General features: G+C 47.1%; 1 protein-coding gene across 1 annotated transcript in view; it reads right to left on the reverse strand.

The window, feature by feature from the left end:
* EPHX2 (epoxide hydrolase 2) overlaps positions 1 to 23086 on the reverse strand; it is a 102263-nt gene that overhangs the window by 73644 nt on the left and 5533 nt on the right. Inside the window, exons 2-5 of the mRNA XM_083605234.1 lie at positions 6229 to 6313; positions 5191 to 5350; positions 3887 to 4077; positions 1516 to 1638 (exon numbers count right to left, since the gene is read on the reverse strand). Coding sequence (XP_083461360.1) covers positions 1516 to 1638; positions 3887 to 4077; positions 5191 to 5350; positions 6229 to 6313 — 559 coding nt within the window. The remainder of the gene's footprint in view (positions 1 to 1515; positions 1639 to 3886; positions 4078 to 5190; positions 5351 to 6228; positions 6314 to 23086) is intronic.

Genomic DNA, 23086 nt, shown 5'->3' on the forward strand with positions numbered 1-23086 from the left:
CTGGAAACGAAGGGAAGCAGACATGTTTTTTTCCTTTGTTCCTGCTGCTGAACAAAATGCTGTAATATACTGCTTACACATGGCTCTGTCTGCCTCTTCTGCTGTGAGAAGATTTATTCACTCTGCTGACAGAGCGTGCACAGGTCTCTAAACGTATCTGAGGCTCGTGTCACTGTTTGATGCTGTTCCAAGGGAGACCGGTGATCGTCCGGCTGCCGGCCGGTGGCTGGAGCCAACTGGGGGCCTGCCTGATGCCCCCATCTCCCTGGCAGTATCCCAATAGACCTGACATTTGTGTTTTTGTATATTTTGTTGGAAGCCACCCAGAGCGGCGGGGAAACCCAGTCTGATAGGCGGGGTATCAAAAAATAAATGATTGTTATTGTTATCACTGCCTTCCTACGCCCACAAAATGTTCAGAAATGTTCCCTGCAGAGCTGCAACTGCAAGGTTCTTCCCTTCCAGCATCAAGCCTGGTGAGGCAGCCACTCCACCTTTCTAATGTGACTAGAAGTTGCTTCACCTTGCAAGCACTTAAGCCTTCAGCTCACGGGCTGCCAACCAGCTCCCGGCAGAAGACAACTGGCTTGTCACATCTCTCATCTTCTTGCAAAAGCTACATTATGTGAACAGGCTGTTGTGTTATGTGAAGCTGGTTGGCCAACCAAACGCAAAGGAGTGCTCACTGCTGGTTCCTCATCATCCTGGGAGATGCAGGGTTCTACCCTGGGCCCGTTGTTGTTCAACATATTTATAAACAACTTGGATGAAGGAATTGAAGGAACACTTGTCAAATTTGCAGATGAACCAAACTGTAGAAGACAGAATCGGGATTCAACATGGCCTTAACAGATCGGACAACTGGGACCAAACTAACAAATTGAAATTCAGTGGGGATAAATGCAAGGATAAATGCACTTAGGCAGGAATGGCCAGCTGCACGAATGTAACATGTAAATTTGAAAAGGATCTAGGGGTCTTCGTAGACCACAAGCTTAACACGAGTCAACAATCTGATGACGCAGCAAAAAAGCTGATGCTATTCAAGGCTGCATCAACAGAGGCACGGTGTCCAGACTAAGGAACTGGAGGCAGCAACAACTTCTGAACAGAAGTTGCTGGAAACCACAGGAGAGGAGAATGCTCTCGTGCTCAAATCCTGCTTATAGGTTTCCATTTGCAGCCTCTGGCTAGCCACTGTGCAAACAGGATCCTGGATTAGCAATAATAATAATTTATATGCCACTCTGGGCAGCTTCCAACGAATTAAAACAGCAAACGCAGTAAAACATCAAGCATTAAAAACTTCCCCACACAGGGCTGCCTTCTTCTAAAGATCCAATAATAATTTATTATGTAGACAGCACGGTGGCCTGATCCAGCAGTCTCCTTCTTATGTCCATTACTTGTTAGGACTGCAATGCAATCCACAGGTGCAATTGCTAAAACTCAGGAACCAACCTACAGAGAGAAAGTCATTTCCACGCAACGTCCGCACGCAAAAAGGCTCCTCACCTGAACTCCCGTCAGGTCCTGCAGCTCCTTCAGAGCCGAGTCAAAATCTTTCACGAGGATGGTGGCCATGCCCATCTCCCGAGCGGGCTTCAAGTTTGCGCCAGTGTCATCCAGAAAAATAACCTGGTGCGAGGAAGAAGCAAAAGCCAGAGTCAGCTGACAGGAAAGAACGCATGCACCTATCCTGTTCTGCCATTGTTAGATCTAGTGGTCCTCTGACTACCTCGTGGCTGCAAGGAATGCTTTGTGTATATACACCACAATTTTCTTTTAAAAAAAAAACTTACTCTGCACCCAGCAAGTCCTAATTCTGCACCAAGGAAAACAGGACTGTCCTGATTTGCCTAGGGAACTGGCATAACCTCAAGAAGCTAGGCAACATGACACCACCCCCTGCCCCCCAAACCCTCAAGGGATTTGATCCATTCACCCCTCTGACCCTCTAGCCAACCCCAAGCATAACCCCATAGCTACTGGGGAAGACTACAATCTGCAGCAGAATGCTGGTGGACAAGCTAGGAAAGAGCCTAGAGATCCATTATCTGCAATCCTGGGCTTCACACTTTTAACACTGTGGTCTGGCAAGATTGAATCAAAAGAGCAGCCAAGTGGGGGCCGTTAACCCTTTCTCCACCACAATTTCCCGGACAGGTCACAGTCTCTTTCTCTCTCTCCTTTGGAGGACTGGCTGATGACATGTAAGAACAGCTCCCTAAGAACGGGTGCCTGAGTTTGATTCCTGCCCCCTACTTCCATCCCTGTCCCTTCTCCCTTTATGTGTTGTGCTTTCCCCCCCTTTTTAGATTGGCAGCTTGTGGGCAGGGACTGTTTCAACTGATCGCATGTAGGCTACTCAGGGAGCCTTTTTAACTGAAGAGTTGAATACAAACACGCCAAGTATGAGTGTGTGTCTGTGTGTCTGTGTGTGCACACGTGTGTGTGTGAGAGAGAGAGAGAGAGAGAGAGCCAAACAATCATAGAATCATAGAATAGAATCATAGAATCATAGAATCATAGAGTTGGAAGAGACCACAAGGGCCATCGGGTCCAAGCCCCTGCCAAGCAGGAAACACCATCAGAGCACTCCTGACGTATGGTTGTCAAGCCTCTGCTTAAAGACCTCCAAAGAAGGAGACTCCACCACACTCCTTGGCAGCAAATTCCACTGTCAAACAGCTCTTACTGTCAGGAAGTTCTTCCTAATGTTTAGGTGGAATCTTCTTACTTGTAGTTTGGATCCATTGCTCCGTGTCCGCTTCTCTGGAGCAGCAGAAAACAACCTTTCTCCCTCCTCTATGTGACATCCTTTTATATATTTGAACATGGCTATCATATCACCCCTTCACCTCCTCTTCTCCAGGCTAAACATGCCCAGCTCCCTTAGCCATTCCTCATAAGGCATCATTTCCAGGCCTTTGACCATTTTGGTTGCCCTCCTCTGGACACGTTCCAGTTTGTCAGTGTCCCTCTTGAACAAACATACACACACACTGCAATTTGCTCTGTTTGGACTGGGACCACAGGCCTTATCCCCTCTAATGTGGCAAAGAGTATATTGAGTGTGTCGATCAAATCAGGAAAATGGTATGGGTTTGATCTCCCCATCGACCACCACTGGGGTCCAGATTACACAGACCTACTTCTGAAACTAAATTTAAAGAGAAAGGAGAACAGATCATGGATTTTCTCCGAAGGCCTCATCCAATTTGCTCTCTGAATACTTGTTTTTCACTACAAGACCCATTCCCGCCACCATCCTGTGGCCAAGTTTGACAGGTAGGTGAGGATACTCGCTTGACATCACGACGACATCAGCTGAGCCATTTTTGCTCGCGCAGCCAGCTGATTGTTGGCAATTGCAAAGGGGGGGGGGAGTTGTGGATGCTGCCAAACAGCTGATCAGTGGTGCATACAAGCCCCTTTTTGGCCCTGTCATGTCTTTACCTGCCACACAACTGGCACTGAGTGTACAGAGGAAAGCAACCAAGATGATCAAGGGTCTGGAAACCAAATCTTAGCCTGGAGAAGAGGAGACTGAGAGGTGACACCTTCAAATATCTGAAGGGATGTCATGCGGAAGATGGAACAAGCTTGTTTCTGCTGCTCCAGAGGGGAGGAGCTGAACCAATGGATTCGAACTACAAGGAAGGAGATTCTGGCTAAACAGTAGGGAGAACTTTCTGACAGTGAAAGGTTCCTCACCACCACCCCTGCCCCAGAGAATAGAATCATAGAATTGCAGAGTTATAGAATCATGTAGTCCAACCCCCTGCAGTTCAGGACTGATGTTAAACACATCTGGAGAGAGAGAGAAAGATCCTGAAGGGAACAACAGAAGTACAAGGCAGGTTCACAGATGTGTGCCACCAACCTCTTCAGGTTTCACCTTCAGCACATCCAGCGCATACTCATAGATCTTGGGATCCGGCTTTTGCAGACCAACACGGCATGACTCAATCACCCGGTCAAAATATCTGTTCAGCAGACAGAGGGCAAGCCCAGTACGGTGCCTGAAGTGGCTGTCATCAACCCAGTTGTTGGTCAGGACAGCTGTCTTGAAGCCTGGAAGGGGAGAGGCAGGAGACTCAGAAGATGAACCAAAGCCCAGGCCACGTTCCGTACCATAGTTAGGAAATACGTCTTAATTCCAGATGTGGATTCAGATAGCATAAAGAATTAGGGTGCAGGGAGAAGGGCTTGGGTGCTTTGTAAACCGCCCTGCGATCTTCGGGTGAAGGGTGGCATGGAAATTTAATAATAATATAAATGACCCATTCAGAGGGGAAAGCTTTCATGCTGCATCTGTTTTCGGAATACTGTCATATTGCTTTTCTGTTGAATCACTGTACAGTCGACGCTCGGGTTGCGAACGTGATCGGTGCGGGATGCACGTTTGCAACTCGCAGAGGCACGTCTGTGCACGTGCGGGTTGTGATATGGGGCTTTTGCGCATGCGCAAAGCGCGATGTAGCGCTTCTGCGCATGTGCGGCCGCCGAAACCCGGAAGTAACCCGTTCCGGTACTTCCGGGTTTCGGTGGTCCGTAACCTGAAAAAAAGGAACCTGAAGCGTCTGTAACCTGAGGTATGACTATGCCACTTTGAGAGTTTTTAAAATGTTAAATGTTTTAGAAACACTTTTAAACATACAAGCAATAAATGAAGGATATCAACAGGGTGAATAAATAAAGGGCTCCTTCTAAGCTCATAAAAAGTAAAGGTAAAGGGACCCCTGACCATTAGGTCCAGTCGTGACCGACTCTGGGTTGCGGCGCTCATCTCGCTTTATTGGCCGAGGGAACCGGAGTACAGCTTCCGGGTCATGTGGCCAGCATGACTAAGCCGCTTCTGGCGAACCAGAGCAGCGCACGGAAAAGGCCGTTTACCTTCCCGCCAGAGTGGCACCTATTTATCTACTTGCACTTTGACGTGCTTTCGAACTGCTAGATTGGCAGGAGCAGGGACAGAGCAACGGGAGCTCACCCTGTTGCAGGGATTCGAACCGCCGACCTTGTGATCAGCAAGCCCTAGGCTCTGTGGTTTAACCCACAGCGCCACCCGCGTCCTGAGCTCATAAAAAAGCACCCTACAAAAATACAACACCGACATAGCCGTGAACCATCGGAGGCACCCAGGTTGTGCAACAGCCACCCCTTGCCACACGAAGGAGCCATTACCGTTTTCCCTGAGCCTCACAGCTGCCCGCAGGAAAGGGGTATCGAAGGAATGTTCCTCCATCAATTTCTCAACGACCTGAGCCACCGAGAACTGTTTTGGGAGGGAGGCTCCAGAGGCACCAGCAGCCTTCTTACAGTCTTCTTCAAAGTCGGCCATCATCTGAAACGCAGGAATACAGGAGGCTGCTTTATGACAAGTCAGACCATTGGGCCCCACTACCTCAGTGTTGATGTATGGAAGTGAGAGTTGGACCATAAAGAAGGCTGATCGCTGAAGAATTGATGCTTTTGAATTCTGGTGCTGGAGGAGACTCTTGAGAGTCCCATGGACTGCAAGAAGATCAAACCTCTCCATTCTGAAGGAAATCAGCCCTGAGTGCTCACTGGATGGACAGATCCTGAAGCTGAGGCTCCAAGACTTTGGCCACCTCATGAGAAGAGAAGACTCCCTGGAAAAGACCCTGATGCTGGGAAAGATGGAGGGCACAAGGAGAAGGGGACGACAGAGGACGAGATGGTTGGACAGTGTACTCGAAGCTACCAACATGAGTTTGACCAAACTGCGGGAGGCAGTGGAAGACAGGAGTGCCTGGCGTGCTCTGGTCCAGGGGGTCACGAAGAGGCGGACACGACTAAACAACTAAACAACAACAACACCTCAGTGTTGTCTGAATGGATGGAGAGCAGCTCTCTAGGTTTTCCAGGCTGTATAGGTTCCCTACCCAGGGACTGAACCTGGGACCGTCTGCAGATGATCTGCCACAGATTTACGACCTTCCCTGTGTGCTCCCCAGCCACCAAACCTTAGGAAGAATTGAATTATTTATCTTGAAACAGTTGTGCAAGAAAAGGCAAGGTCTTTCCAGCAAGCATGGCTGAGAAGGCAGAAATGTCTTTCGGATCCCACCGGACCGGGCCTGATGGAACTGTCCTGCGACATGTCTAGAGATCCCAGCGATGGAACATTGGGGCCCATGCCTCCCCATGACATGCTCTGCCCCAAGCCAAGACCCCTCCCCCCCAGCCCCTCAGTCTTACCTGACTGAGTGCCACCTGCCCCGTCATCGCTTTGGCGAAGTGTCCATCAATGCCTCCTTGCAAGGCAGCATTTTGGAAGAAATCGCTAGAAGATGAAAGCACATGCAGACATACAAAATTAGACCACGGTAAGACTGGCAAATGAATCTTTGCTCCACTGTAAATTTATAATAATAATATGATGATGATGATGATGATGATGATGATGATGAATTGATTATTTCGGTCACAGACCAGTTCCAGCCCACATACAATATCAAGGAAGTCATAAAACACAATAGGGATACATTTGAATTTGCAAATTAGGGGATGCTTTATCCCATGTTGATGGCCTTTCAGCTGATTCCCTGGTGGCCCGCTGGAATGTGGAGTTAACCAGGGCTATTGACTGTTTGGCTCCGAAGCGCCCTCTCCGATTGCATGGAGCCCGGACAGCCCCGTGGTTTTCCACGGATCTGAGGGCAATGAAACAATCGTTGAGACGGCTAGAGCGCCGGTGGCGGATAACTCATTCCGAATCTGACCGGACACAGGTTAGAGCTCAACGTCGAGCCTACCAAGTGGCGATAGAAGAATTTCTTCGCCGCCTCTATTGCATCTGCAGAAAACAGCAGCAGGAGACTTTTTCAGGTGGTTCACAATTTAGCGGAACCACCTGCAACATCGGGGCCCAGTACGGGCCACATGTTCTCCTGCAATGATTTTGCAAAGTTTTTTGCAGATAAAATCGCTCAGATTCGGGAAGAAGTAGACTCCACCGTGGGAGCAGGGCCGGGGCGGGAGAGTGCTAGAGTTCTGTCTAGTCAAGTTGAGTGGGATCAATTCCAATCTGTTACCTCCGAGGATGTGGACAGGCTGCTTGGACGAGTGAAACCAACCACCTGTCTCCTGGATCCTTGCCCATCCTGGCTTATAAAAGCTAGCCGGGAAAGACTGGGCGATGGGCTTCGTGGGGTGGTGAATGCTTCCCTCCGTGAGGGAGCCTTCCCAGACCCGCTGAAAGAGGCGGTTATTAAACCGCTTCTTAAAAAACCATCTTTAGATGCGGCCACGATGGCCAACTATCGCCCAGTCTCAAATCTTCCATTCTTGGGCAAGGTGATTGAGCGAGCGGTTGCAGAACAACTCCAGGCACGCCTGGAAGAAGTGGACCATTTGGATCCCTTCCAGTCGGGATTCAGGCCTCATCATGGGACTGAAACTGCCTTGGTCGCACTGGTTGATGATCTCCGGCGGGCTAGGGACAAAGGTGAGAGCTGTTTCCTAGTTCTGCTGGATCTCTCAGCGGCGTTTGATACCATTGACCATAACATCCTTCTGGACCGTCTTCAGGGGCTGGGAGCTGGAGGCACTGTCATACAGTGGTTCCGCTCCTTACTCCTGGGCCGTGTTCAGAAAGTGGTGGTGGGGGATGAGTGTTCAGACCCCTGGGCTCTCACTTGTGGGGTGCCTCAGGGTTCTGTCCTCTCCCCCATGCTTTTCAACATTTACATGCAGCCGCTGGGAGAGATCATCAGGAGGTTTGGGCTGGGTGTTCATCAGTATGCGGATGATACCCAGCTCTACCTCTCTTTTAAATCAGAACCAGTGAGGGCGGTGAAGGTCCTGTGTGAGTGTCTCGAAGCGGTTGGAGGATGGATGGCGGCTAACAGATTGAGGTTGAATCCTGACAAGACAGAAGTACTGTTTTTGGGGGACAGGAGGCGGGCAGGTGTGGAGGATTCCCTGGTCCTGAATGGGGTAACTGTGCCCCTGAAGGACCAGGTGCGCAGCCTGGGAGTCATTTTGGACTCACAGCTGTCCATGGAGGCACAGGTCAAATCTGTGTCCAGGGCAGCTGTTTACCAGCTCCATCTGGTACGTAGGCTGAGACCCTATCTGCCTGCGGACTGTCTCGCCAGAGTGGTGCATGCTCTGGTTATCTCCTGCTTGGACTACTGCAATGCACTCTATGTGGGGCTACCTTTGAAGGTGACTCGGAAACTACAACTAATCCAGAATGCGGCAGCTAGACTGGTGACTGGGGGCGGCCGCCGAGACCATATAACACCGGTCTTGAAAGACCTACATTGGCTCCCAGTACGTTTCCGAGCACAATTCAAAGTGTTGGTGCTGACCTTTAAAGCCCTAAACGGCCTCGGTCCAGTATACCTGAAGGAGCGTCTCCACCCCCATCATTCTGCCCGGACGCTGAGGTCCAGCGCCGAGGGCCTTCTGGCGGTTCCCTCATTGCGAGAAGCAAAGCTACAGGGAACCAGGCAGAGGGCCTTCTCGGTAGTGGCGCCCGCCCTGTGGAACGCCCTTCCAGCAGATGTCAAAACGATAAACAACTACCTGACATTCAGAAGACATCTTAAGGCAGCCCTGTTCAGGGAAGTTTTTAACGTGTGATATTTTATTGTATTTTTGGTTTTTATGGAAGCCGCCCAGAGTGGCTGGGGAGGCCCAGCAAGATGGGCGGGGTATAAATAATAAATTATTATTATTATTATTATTATTATTATTATTATTATTAATTTATTATTTATACCCCGCCCATCTGGCTGAGTTTCCCCAGCCACTCTGGGTGGCTCCCAATCAAGTGTTAAAAACAATACAACATTAAATATTAAAAACTTCCCAAAACAGGGCTGCCTTCAGATGTCTTTTAAAGATAAGATAGCTGCTTATTTCCTTGACATCTGAAGGGAAGGCGTTCCACAGGGCAGGTGCCACTACCGAGAAGGCCCTCTGTCTGGTTCCCTGTAACCTCACTTCTCGCAATGAGGGAACTGTCAGAAGGCCCTTGGCGCTGGACCTCAATGGAAATGCCAGCCAGCACCGCAGGTTTAAGTTTGAACTCCAAAGCTGTAAAAGTGATGGCTTCACCAATCCGATTGCATTCAAAACTGTTGCAACCAGCCCTGGGACCTTAGGGTGAAGGGCGGGTTGTTAATTAAAGCAATAATAATCTTTCCAAGCATACCCTTGTAGGATTAAGTTGTCAAGAAGGGAAACGGACCAAACCTCAGGTTCTTTCATCTGCCTCCTTTTCAATCAGATAATCTCCAACCTTTGTAATTAAGGCAGTATCCATATCTCTTTGCTCTGGGGAACTGCTCAAGGGCGTATCCTGACTAAGTGAGTTTTAGCCTTTCCAGGTGAAATGCAAGTAATACCTTGGAAGCCGGTGCTTGGTGTTTTAATCTCTTTGCTGCTCTTTCATTATTGCAGGGTGGAACAGGCGATAGGGAGGAAGAAAGATTAAGACCCAGTTGTTGGTGGCATCTGTCTATCTCAGGAGACAATGGAGTGTGCCTCTGGGGGTGAAGCCAAATGGCTGTGTTGTTAGTGACCGCCGCATTTTGCATCAGGGAATTTCATTAGAATGCACACTTTCTGAGCTCTGGGCTCAGTACTACATGTAGTTAGCAACATGAACAAGAGTTGTCTGCAAGCACCCCTCTTTCAATGCCAAAAACAGTTCTGCAGAAAGCAGAAATCTTCCTCTTCTAGAAGAAACCACAATAACAATCCGAAAAGCTGGGGGAATTAACTGGCACCTTCTCTGGTCAAGAGAGACGGGTCAGAAAGGTCTTCCTGACGGAAAAAGGGCCATTGCTCCCTGCTAAGTGCCTGCAACCAATTCATTCTGCAAGGGGCAGCAGCCGAAAACGAAACAGCCAGGAAAAGGAGTTCGTCTCCTCACCCGGGGAACCCTTCCTCACACCTCCACGTTGCCCACAAATGAAGGAAAACAAAGAGGCAGAGATGAGCAAATGAAGGCAGAAGTGTTGAGTGGGAGGGGGGGGTGAGATGGCAGAGATATAGAGAAAAACAAAGGGTTGCTTTTCATCAGCCAGGAAGATTTGGAAAGCAGCACTGGGCAAAACCAGAAAGCCACCCTGATGCGCAATCACTTCCTCAGATTCAGCAACACTTTTTCTCTTTTCTTCTTTTTTCATTTTTTTTTTCTAGCCACCTTGGGTCCTGGTTCTGGAGAAAGTCAGGAAATAAGTAAAACAGTAGTAGCGGTAATAATGATCATTATTATTTTATGTCCTCCTGCATTCTGTTGTTTGCTTCGCCTTCACGTTCCCTTTCCCAGCCTTTCCAGAGAATACTGAAGGGCCTTGTTGAACTGTCCTAGTTCTTTGTGTCTCAGCCCCTCTGCCCTGCGCACTGTCATTACTGGCAGCTGTGCAGTCCCATCAATCTGCTTCATGCCTGGGCTTGGTATCTCAGCAAGTAAAAGGTAAAGGGACCCCTGACCATTAGGTCCAGTCGTGGCCGACTCTGGGGTTGCGGCGCTCATCTCGCTCTACTGGCCGAGGGAGCCGGAGTACAGCATGTGGCCAGCATGACTAAGCCGCTTCTGGCAAACCAGAGCAGTGCAGAGAAATGCTGTTTACCTTCCCACCGGAGCGGTACCTATTTATCTACTTGCACTTTGACGTGCTTTCGAACTGCTAGTTTGGCAGGAGCAGGGACTGAGCAACGGGAGCTCACTCCGTTGCGGGGATTTGAACCGCTGACCTTCTGATTGGCAAGTCCTAGGCTCTGTGGTTTAACCCACAGCGCCACCCACATCCCTGTCTCACCAAGTACCATTCTCCAAATGGTGTCTATGTATTAAGTCTCATCCATTTTTTTAAAAAAAAAAAAGCAAAAAAACAAAGGTAAGACACATCATCAACACACAACAAGCAGATCAGCAGAAGTGGGGAACCTGTGGCCCTCCAGATGTCATGGTCATGTCCCAGCTCCCATCAACCCTCACCATTGGCCATGCTGACTTCTGGGACTGATAGGAGTTGGGTGTTCAACAGCATCTGGAGGGCCACTGGCACCCCACCCCAATATAGAGTGCAAGAAGACAATGTCAGATAAATCTGAGACCCAAAGCTTTCTCAGATGTCTTGTGTTGGGTACCATCCCATGCAGCCACAGATGCCATACAACCTCAAAGCATTCAGGGTGGTTGGCACTTTGTGGATAACTCATGATCTCTATCCAAAAGCCTCTTTTAACTTCCCCCTTCCCCTGTGTTAAACCAGGAGCAGACTCTATATTTACATTTCCAAAACGTATCATTGTGGTCAGCATAAGCCATGCTCAATCCTAAAGGTGTCAAGTAACCCTCGGTAGTGATTTTCTTTTAGATTTACAGATGAAGAACATGCTGATCCTGTAGTAAACATAGCAAATCAAACATTCTAGGACTTGGGAGCCAATCATATTTCCCCTTCCCTAAGGTTATTGCTCTTAATGAAGGGTGCGAGGCTTTGCACATGAACCCAAATCATGCACTCCTGTAGTGGGGTCTAGCTTTGACAGGAAATTCTGCTGGTGCTTTAATTAAATTAATAATAATAATAATAATAATAATAATAATAATAATATTTATACCCCGCCCATCTGGCTGGGTTTCCCCAGCCACTCTGGGTGGCTCCCAATAACATATTAAAAACACGATAAAACATCAAACATTAAAAACTGCCCTAAACAGGGCTGCCTTCAGATGTTTTCGAAAAGTCAGGTAGTTGCTTATTCCCTTGACATCTGATGGGAGGGCGTTCCACAGCGCGGGCACCACTACCGAGAAGGCCCTCTGCCTGGTTTAAAGCAACAGAGTTCACTTATCATTCACAGTCACCTACAATTACAATGTTCTGGTCTCCCATAAATACCCCGTTCTTCCTCCTCCCATTCTTGACGGCACATGGCAAGTTCTACCTTGGCCGCAAGTGTAGCCTTCATTTGAAAGAAGTTTCAGAGGCTGTACTTTAACCCGCTTTTGACAGCCAGTGGTGGTGTGTAGTTTAAAGGCTGCGGCCTTTGGCTTGGGAAGATCCAAGTTTAAATGAGAGTTCCTCTGAGCCATGAAAATTAGTGAGTAAACTTAGGCTAGTTGCGATCTCCTCCTAACCTAACCCACATGGCTGTCAGGGAGGTGATGTGGAGGAGCCTATGTTCCTTGGAAGAAGAGCGAGTAGCAATGTAACAAACAACAGGTGCCTTCTTCATGGCAGCACACAGTTAAACTATGCAACTTGCTCCAGCAGGAGGCAATGATAGCTATCATCCTAAAAAGTAAAGGTAAAGGGACCTCTGACCTTAAGGTCCAGTCGTGGCCTACTCTGGGGTTCCAGCACTCATCTCGCTTTATTGGCCGAGGCAGCCGGCGTACAGCTTCCAGGTCATGTGGCCAGCATGACTAAGTCACTTCTAGCGAATCAGAGCAGCGCACGGAAACGCCGTTTACCTTCCCGCCGGAGCGGTACCTATTTATCTACTTGCACTTTGACGTGCTTTCGAACTGCCAGGTTGGCAGAAGCAGGGACCGAGCAACGGGAGGTCACCCCGTTGCGGGGATTCGAACCTCCAACCTTCTGATCGGCAAGCCCTAGGCTCTGTGGTTTAGACCACAGTACCAGCCGCATCCCAGCTATCATCCTAGATGGCTTTAAAAGAGGATTAGACAAGTTCATGGAGGAAAAGGCTATGAATGGCTGCTAGCTATGCTTGGTCTCCACCCAGTTGGAAGCAATGATGCTTCTGAAACACCAGGTGCTAGAAACTGAATCAGGGGAAAGGCCTCTTGTGCTCAGATCCTTCTTGCTGGTTTCTCACAGGCATCTGGTTGGCCATTGCGAGAAAAGGATGCTGGATGAGACTGGCCAGCAGCCAGGTCCAGCAGGCTCTTATTAAGTTCTTATGGAGCTTCAGTATTCAAGGCCAGCACTCAGCTGTGATGTGAAAAGACTTGAATTTCTCTTGCCTATTTTTCCTAACTTCCCATTCTTTCACTCTGCTCTTTGATTCCTTCTCTGCACTAAATAGATTCCCTTGGCTTCCCTTCTTAGGATCCCTCTTGGGAACTCAAGTTTCTGGAGCTTCTCTTTCTATATTTTTATTTGTACCTTGTTCTTCTGCTCATTGAGAACCCAGAGGAGCCGGAAGCTCTGCATTTCTGATAGAGTTACCTGTCAACTTGAGGGACGCTTAAAGCTCATCCGTTTCCGACGGTTCTGGCACAGTTGCTTCCATTAGGAATGACCTTTACTTACATAATGCATATTTATGCTAATTGGCTCCTTTGTTTGGCAGCTCTGCTTTTGTCTCATTTATTTATCATTTCAAATTATAACAGTGCAATCTTGGCCTTCAAAAATCAATGGTAACGAGGACGGGTCAAGGCTCCACGGCAGAACACCTGCTTTGCATGCAGAAGGCTCCAGGCTGAATCAGAATCATAGAATTGCAGTTCCTATCTAGTCCAACCCCCCTGCAATGCAGAAATCAAAGCTGAAGATTCTGTAACAGATAGGCCAACCAGCCTCTGCTTAAAAACCTCCAAGGAAGGAGTCTACCACCTTCCAAGGGAGTCTCTTCTACTGTCACACAGCTCTTAATGTCAGAAAGTTCTTCCTAATGTTTAGTCGGAACCGCCTTTCTTATAATTTGAAACTATTGGTTCAGGCCCTCCCCTCTGGAGCAGTAGGAAACAACCTTGCTCCATCTTCCATGTGACAGCCTATCAGATATGTGAAGATGGCAATCCTATCACTTCTCAGTCTCCTCTTCTCCAGGCCAAACATCTTCAACTCCCTCAACCATTCCTCATATGGTTTGGTTTCCAGGCCCTTCCAGGCCCTTCATCATCCTGCTCAGCCTCCTCTGCACACCTTCCAACTTGTCAATATCCTTCTTAAACTGCAGTGCCTAGAACTGGGCAGACGACCCCAGGTGGGGTCTGACCAAGGCAGAATAGAGCGCCCAGAAGCCTCAGATTCTCCACCTAGTAATTATATCCAGTTGTGGGTCTGGCTGAAGATCAACCAAGGAATTTGGGATGAAAATACAATTTCTCAAGTCTTCTCTAGAAGAGCTTTAGTTGTTCTGCATATGGACTCATCCCTCAGGCTAAAGGCTGGGCCTTAGATGGCAGAACCTCTTGTACTGTCTTGATCCCATATCTGCTACCCTTCCCTGCCATTAGAATGCAGCATGTGCTGTCTTGTTCTATTGCATTTCAGCAACCTCCCCTAATCCCTCTTTTTAAAGCCATCACTCATGCGTGCCTTTGAAAGGATGTCTCCATGTTCCCGATGGGGCTTAGTGTTTGACATCATATATCAAATGGAAGGAGCTGATCTTTCCCATCATAGAGTTGTAGGGTAGGGAAAGGGAAGGGAACATGAAGGTGAAGCAAACAATAGAACGCAGGAGAACACTTCCTACCAATTATGCCATTTGATGTCAAAGGGCATAAGAAGATAAGGATCAGGTGCACAGCCTGGGAGTCATTTTGGACTCACAGCTGTCCATGGAGGCGCAGGTTAATTCTGTGTCCAGGGTGACTGTCTACCAGCTCCACCAGGTACGCAGGCTGAGACCCTACCTGCCTGCGGACTGTCTTGCCAGAGTGGTGCATGCTCTAGTTATCTCCCGCTTGGACTACTGCCATGCGTTCTACGTGGGGCTGAAGGAAAGTCTTGATTCTGCACATGACTGTGACATGTTTGGGAAAGTCTTGCTTCTAAGTTTCGTCTCTGTACATGCTGCATAAATTGTTCTGCACAAATCATTCTAATACTAAGACATTCCCTCACCACCCCAGAATGTTCAGTTCACATTGAGTTCATGAAACACCGTAACGTGCCTGTTCTTAATGCATAGTTGACCACATCTATGGATGAATGTTATATCAATCACTAGTAAAAGTTTAATTAGAAGGTCTTCATGCCTGTCTAGTTTTGTGCACCCTTTCCCAGCCTTTAATGTATTGGTGATTAATGCAACCTTTGCTTTGTACTTGTGTTAACCAATCAGCAATAAGCACATATGTGGCAATGTTGTAATATTCAATAAAAGAGGCTCCTTGAGACTTGCTCAGGAGATGCCTCCCAGATGACACTCGCTACCTGTCTGTCGTTATTTCAACCCAACATCTGGTGACCCCGACGTGATTGCCAGATCCCTTACGCAGCCAAGCCCCTGTACTTCACTCGACTGGAAAAGTCTTAGCGCGCTACTTCGTGAGTATGGGGGGGGGAATTGACTAAATTCCAAAAAGAGCATGCCAAGGAGTTGCTCTATCTCATTAGACAGCGGGTGGCGGGCGCTCATATTTCTTTGAATGAAATTGAACAATTGCTATGTGAGATTGCTTGCCAATGTCCCTGGTATCCAGAATCGGGGTCTTTAGGGTCAGAGGCTTGGCAAAAGATCGGAAAAACCCTTTTCGCAGAACCGAGGGCTCCGATTCATTGTCTGCTTACTTGGCAGAAATGTGCAGACGCCGTCGCTAGATTAGGACCTCAGGCATCTCCGACGGCACCTGCTCTTTTGTCAGTTGCAGACAATCCCCCACCTTACCCCAAGATTTTACCTCCATTGCAACCTTGCCAGCCCCTCCCTACGCCTCAGCCCACATCCACCCCCCCCATCCCTCCTTCGCCTGCCCCAGCCCCTGCGTGCTCTCCTACAGGAGCTGTGTGCGCCGCGCTTTCTTTAGCTAGGCAGAAAGGGCTCCTGTCCTTAGAGGAAGAGTCTGAATGGGCTGGGGAAATGCCATCTGCTTTCCCTATCTCCTATACCAACCAAGGAACCGCTCAACAACAGGTGTTGTACGAGACACTTCCTTATTCTGTTATGAGGGAACTAAGGAGAGCCATTACTGATTCTGGTTTAAAATCCTCCTATGTGATAGGGATGCTGGAGGGGATAGCAAGCGGTTATACAATGCTACCCCAAGATTGGAAAGATTTGATGCGCATGCTTTTATCTCCAGCGCAATATGTAGTTTTTGATAGTGAATTTAAGCACAGTGCATCAGCCCTGGCTGATCCACAGCATACAGCCAGTCAACTTTATGGCGCTGGTCCGTATGATAATATAACAGCCCAGGCGACACTGACACCTTTGCATTTTAGTCGCACTGCGACCTGTGTGCAACGTGCCTTTCGGAAAGTCCCTGTCTCAGGGCAACCACTGAGCTCCTTTGTTAATATTAAGCAACAACATTCGGAGCCCTACCATCAATTTATAGATAGGTTGAAAGAATCAGTCACTAGGCAGGTTGATAACACTACAGCCCAAAATGAATTGATGAAAAAATTGGCTTTTGAAAATGCAAACACCGACTGCAAAAAGGCATTGCAGTCAGTTATACATCGCCCTAAATATGACCTGGCCGATATGATTCAAACTTGTGCAGAAATTGGAAGCCAGAGTCATGCGATGTCCTTGCTTGCCGGTGCCATCCAAGCTGGCAATAAGCCAACAGGCAATTGCTTCAACTGCAAGCGCCCAGGTCATTTTGCCAAACAATGCAGAGCCCCTGGCGGAGGAGCACATAGGAATGGTGATGGCAGTAAGGCTAAACCTTCCAAAAAAATGCCCAAAATGTGGTAAAGGCTATCATTGGGCAAATCAGTGCCGGAGTTCGGGAAACTCCATGGTGGCCCCACTCTCGGGCCAGGACAAATAGAGAGGACAACAGAAATAGAGAGCCCTTTGCCGTCAGTTTCTGCTATTGAAAATTTTCCAAAGGAAACACCTTCTGATTTCACCATTGACTTAATTAATCAGGAAACCAAAGACGCTGTTTTACCTGGTGAAATCGTGCTCATGCCCACCCAATTGGCAGGCCCACTACCTCCTAAGGTCGCAGGCTTGATTTTACCCAAATTCTCTGCAGCCAAAGAAGGAATCATGGTTATTCCGGGAGTCCTAGATCCTGCCTATGTGGGCACAATCATGGTTCAACTTTGGAGCCATCTGCCCATGCAGTTAAAAAAGGGTGAGTCTTGGGCGCATTTGGTAGTGCTCCCTTCTCATCCTACTGCTTCTATTATGGATAGTAATTTGCACCAGCTCTCTCCTCTCTCTCCACAGCTATTAGCTGTAATCCAGAGGATCGGTGAACAGAAACTTCTTCGTAAGTACAAAATCAATGGCAAAGTTCTGGAAGGCTTGATTGACACAGGCGCAGACATTTCTGTCATTTCCAGTCATTGCTGGGACCCCACGTGGCCCCTTGAGTCTGCCTCTGCAGTTTGGGGTGTGGGTGGACCTCAAACCTCTTCTAAAAGCGTACAGTGGCTGCCTGTTTCTCTGCCTGATAGCTCTGAAACCATTGCATATATCCAGCCCTGTGTGCTGAAAATCCACCTCAATCTGTGGGGCAGAGATTTGCTACAACAATTGCAAGCTACCATTCAATTTAATGAGTAAGCTTGCACTCCCCCATACTATGTGAATCAAGCCCTCCAGCCTTTCCGTCTTCAGTGGCCAAATAAAATCACTCTCACTTCAAGCTGAACAGTTTAGAAAGGAACAGCAGCTGGAAGCAAGCCCTGATAATTTGCTTCTGTGCCTCATTTCGTGCCTTAATATAAATTCCATGATAGTGCTCATTTTCAGTGTTTTGTTTTTGCCCCTTTCTGCTTCCGCTCCTAATAGCGGTGATTCCACACCAATTAATGTGTGGGAATCTTTTGCAAAAAGCCTCAATGTTTCATCCTTTTGCCTAACTCAGCAGGTATCAATAGGTGAAATCCTTGGGTCTTGCCTTATCCCTGTTTGCCATGACCCTCTCGATTTGCAAAATGATACCTGGTTTTATTCATCCTTACCCCAAAATGATTCTCTCCGCACCCTTGGTTATTCTGGTTACCATAACTGGGGTAACCAAGTTCGCCGACGCCCATCTCTGGCCATTGATTTGTTGACCCCATACGTGGCCTCTTTTAATATCACTTGCACCCGTATGGTCAATTGCACAAAAACCAACTGTGTGACAATGGGCAAGGATAATTTCAACTGCTCTGATTATGTAAATATTTCCTATGTATATAAATATACAGAGCTGCCTGAAGGCTGGTTCTGGTCGTGTCCAGGCTACACATTCAATTATATTCCAGCAAATATTAGCCATGGCACACCTTGCTGTTTAAGCCGTTTGTCTATCATATTACCCAAGAAGCATCATTTATCCCGCTCTCGATATCGACGCTCTGTAGAATTGATTAATGATTGTGATGATTCTGTTTCTCTCCCTAGCAGATCTGAATATATTTCTCTAGCTGTCTCTCTTTTAGGAGTCCCTGGATTGGCTGTACGGAATAGCAGGAATATTAACTCTTTAGCTTGCTCCGCAGCAAAAGCCTTGAATTCTACTTCACAAGCCCTTCACCTTTTGAGTAAAGAACAGAGTGAATTGCGTCACGGACTCTTACAGAATCGCGCTGCAATAGATTATTTGCTAATGCTTCATCATTATGGTTGTGAACAAATGGATGGCATGTGCTGTTTCAACATTACTGACAATTCTAAAGCTATTCAAGCACAAATTTCTCATTTGCAAAATCTCACACATCACATCAAACAGGACGTTGGACTTTCTGGCCTCTGGGATTCGTTTACCCAGTGGCTCACTGGCTGGTTGCCAAATATGAATTGGCTTCGCAATCTTTTTCAATATGTTATTATCATAATATGTATATTAATTTTGCTATGTTGTTTCATCCAGTGCATCCCTGGTCTCATACGCCTTTGGTCTCAGTGTTTTTCTCCTCCTCAGCCACCCAATAAAATTATTGCTGCCTATTTTACGAAATGGCAGCACCAACAGTAAACATTAGGGGAGACGTGGGCTGAATTATTTCGGGCATGCGCTGGCAAACCACGTATCCCGAAGTATTTTTTGTCCCATTCACCCTGAAATCACATAACAACATCGGTGGGCAGACTTATTTCGGGTATGCGCTGGCAAACCACGTATCCCGAAGTATTTTTGTCCCACTCACTTTTAAATAAAAAAGAAAGGAGGAGATGAAGGAAAGTCTTGATTCTGCACATGACTGTGACATGTTTGGGAAAGTCTTGCTTCTAAGTTTCGTCTCTGTACATGCTGCATAAATCGTTCTGCACAAATCATTCTAATACTAAGACATTCCCTCACCACCCCAGAATGTTCAGTTCACATTGAGTTCATGAAACACCGTAACGTGCCTGTTCTTAATGCATAGTTGACCACATCTACGGATGAATGTTATATCAATCACTAGTAAAAGTTTAATTAGAAGGTCTTCATGCCTGTCTAGTTTTGTGCACCCTTTCCCAGCCTTTAATGTATTGGTGATTAATGCAACCTTTGCTTTGTACCTGTGTTAACCAATCAGCAATAAGCACATATGTGGCAATGTTGTAATATTCAATAAAAGAGGCTCCTTGAGACTTGCTCAGGAGATGCCTCCCAGATGACACTCGCTACCTGTCTGTCGTTATTTCAACCCAACATGGGGCTACCTTTGAAGGTGACCCGGAAACTGCAATTAATCCAGAATGCGGCACCTGGACTGTTGACTGGGAGTGGCCGCCGGGACCACATAACACCGGTCCTAAAAGATCTGCATTGGCTCCCAGTACGTTTCCAAGCACAATAGATAGATAAACTTTATTCGCATTAGCCAATGGCCATAGCAACATAAAACAAGCAATATATACAATTAAAAAGACAACAATTGGTAAAAAGGACAATCATTGGCTCCCAGTACGCTTCCGAGCACAATTCAAAGTGTTGGTCTGACCTTTAAAGCCCTCAACAGCCTCTGTCCTGTATACCTGAAGAAGCGTCTCCACCCCCATTGTTCAGCCCAGACACTGAGGTCCAGCTCTGAGGGCCTTCTGGCGGTTCCCTCATTGCGAGAATGAAGTTACAAGGAACCAGACAGAGGGCCTTCTCGGTTGTGGCGCCCGCCCTGTGGAACACCCTCCCTTCAGATGTGAAGGAAATAAGCAGCTATCTTTTCTTTAAAAGACATCTGAAGGCAGCCCTGTTTAGGGAAGTTCTTAATATTTAATGCTGTACTGTTTTTAACACTTGATTGGAAGCCGCCCAGAGTGGCTGGGGAAACTCAGCCAGATGGCCAGGGTATTATTATTATTATTATTATTATTATTATTATTATTATTGCTGCCTGCAGGATTACGCCAGTGGCCCATCTGGTCTATCGAGTCCAGCATTCTCTGCTCACAATGGCCAACCATAAGCCTGGTGGGAAACCAGCGAGCAGAACGTGAGCAAGAGCGCTCTCCCATCTCGTGGTTGGCAGCAACTGGTAGCCAGAAGCATCATGGCTAGTAGTCATTGACAGCCCTCTCCTTCATAAATCATTGCTTCCCTAGTATGACTATGTACTGCATGAAGAAATATATTTGAATATAAATATGAATGCCCCCCCCCACATACTGAAAACACTCCACAGGCAACCAGTTACAGTACTACCTCGGGTTAAGTACTTAATTTGTTCTGGAGGTCCGTTCTTAACCTGAAACTGTTCTTAACCTGAAGCACCACTTTAGCTAATGAGGCCTCCTGCTGCCGCCGCGCCGCTGGAGCACGATTTCTGTTCTCATCCTGAAGCAAAGTTCTTAACCTGAGGTACTATTTCTGGGTTAGCGGAGTCTGTAACCTGAAGTGTATGTAACCTGAAGTGTATGTAACCCGAGGTACCACTGTATTCACTACCAACCAATTATGGCAATTGGTGTCAAAGGGCATAAGAAAATAAGAATAGCTTGCAGGATCATGCCAATGGCCCTTCTGGTCTGTTGAGTCCAGCATCCCATGCTCACAATGGCCACCCAGATGCCTGTTGGGAAACCAACGAGCAGAACGTGAGCAAGAGCACTCTCCCATCTTGTGGTTGGCAACAACTGGTATCCAGAAGCATCATGGCTAGTAGTCATTGACAGCCCTCTCCTTCATAAATCACTGCCTCCATAGTATGACTATGTACTGCATGAAGAAATATATTATTCTATGTGTCCTAAATCATAGAATGGTAGAGTTGGAAGGGACCCAAGGGTCATCTAGTCCAACCCCCTGCAATGCAGGAATCTCAGCTAAAGCATCCAGGTTTCCAGTAACTGGTCACAGCCATCATGGCTAGAAGCCATCAGTAGCCCTCTCCTCCATGAATCTGCCTCGCTCTCTTTAGGCTGCTAATGCACCAGCAATGACTTGCCATGGTTACGTGCGAAGAGTTAGGCAGGCAAGAGTAATTGTGGTTAGCAACATTAATGGACAAATGGTCTGGGCTGCTTAACCAGTCCCATTTCTCCTGCCTTCCCACACACCCATGAAATGTCTCTGGGAGAGTTTCAGCTGCAAGGTTCTTCTCTTCCAGCCTCAAGCCTGGAGAGGCAGCCAGCTCATCTCTCAAGAGTGACTAGTAGCTGCTTCACTCTGCAAGCATTTAATCCACCACCAGCTCACGGGCTGCCAATCAGTTCCCAGCAGAAGTCAACTGGCTTATTGCTCCATCTCATCTTCTTGCAAAAGCTGCCTTGTGCAAACAGGCTGTTGCATTCTATGATTAAACGGGAGTTACACTACTTGCTCAGCAACTGACTGGGCTAAACTCAGTGTTATCTCTTACATGAAGAAACTGCATTCCTAACACATACAGGAGCCTACAGGTACATCCCTGATCAACTCAGATAACTTTACAAAAGATACCTTCCGAAATGTCACAATAAAGTACATAAGTGTTGCTTTATGCATTCCAAAGGGTACAACCTGTGGGTTAGACAAGAGTGAGTGGTTTCAAACAAAGCTGGGGTGCAGTTAGCATGAGAACACTGAGTGATAAAGGTGTTGGAAAATACATGAAGGAAATAAAGCGAGGTCCCTGTGTTACCTAGGTAAGAGAGATTTAGGCAGTTTTCATGCCTTAAAGGTAATGTGGCCAGCATGACAAAGCCACTTCTGGCGAACCAGAGCAGCGCACGGAAACACCGTTTACCTTCCCACGGGAGCGGTACCTATTTATCTACTTGCACTTTGATGTGCTTTCGAACTTACTCACATATAATAAGGCAGTTTCCTTATTTGCCAATAACATTTTTATTGAAAGCTTTTTTTAACCCATTAAACACTCAAAACTCTAACTCATTTATACAAAAATACAAAACACAATTATATAGGGAAAAGAAAAAAGAGAGAGTTTCCTCTGTTCCTGTCTAGAACTGGGGCTGCTGTTCCTGCTGCTGTTTGTATTGATTGATTTATTCTAGCGACACTTTTTTTAAAGCACAAAATTCCTTTTAACTGTACTGTGACTGAAATGTGTATTAAGTTCAGTTTCAGTGCAAGTAACCTTAAGGTGCATTTGCTGGAAATGGTGAGATGAAATGATTGTAGTTTCAGACAAAGATCAATAAAATATCCCTCTAAAGAGAATGGCAAAATTGACAGGACCAAATGGCATGGGGCTTGTTTGTTTCAATAAACAGATATTTATGATGTTTTCTGGGCACAATTAAAATCACAAAATAAAAGAGGGTGCAGTGAAATGCTGTCTTGCCCTTCTCCCTCTCCCAGTGGAAACATGTGTTCAGATGCTTTCTTTTTTCATGTCCAAACGCCTTATAAAATTACCGTATTTTTTGCACCGTAACACTCACTTTTTTCCTCTTAGAAAGTAAGGGGAAATGTCTGTGCGTGTTATGGAGGGAATGCCTACGGGTGGCATGCCTACGGATTTTCCTCCTCTAAAAACTACGTGCGTGTTATGGTCGGGTGCGTGTTATAGAGCGAAAAATAGGGTAGCCTCTCTGTGGTGTATCTGAAGTCTAAAGTCAAAGATAAGAGACGGTTATAAAAAAATGCTTTCTGTCCCTTCTGAGGACAGCAGCAGCAGATGAGAGAGATGTAGATCCTGTGCATGCTTATCTGTGAGTAGACATCACCGAACACAGTGGTCTGAACTTATTCCCAAACAGGCATGGAAGACACCAACTTTTGCAAACAGGGCCTGAGGGTGACATAGCATTAAGTAACCCCCATATTGACTTGGAGAGATAT

This window comes from Podarcis filfolensis, assembly GCF_964270895.1.
Source record: "Podarcis filfolensis genome assembly, chromosome: 3".
Classification (NCBI taxonomy): Eukaryota; Metazoa; Chordata; class Lepidosauria; order Squamata; family Lacertidae; genus Podarcis; species Podarcis filfolensis.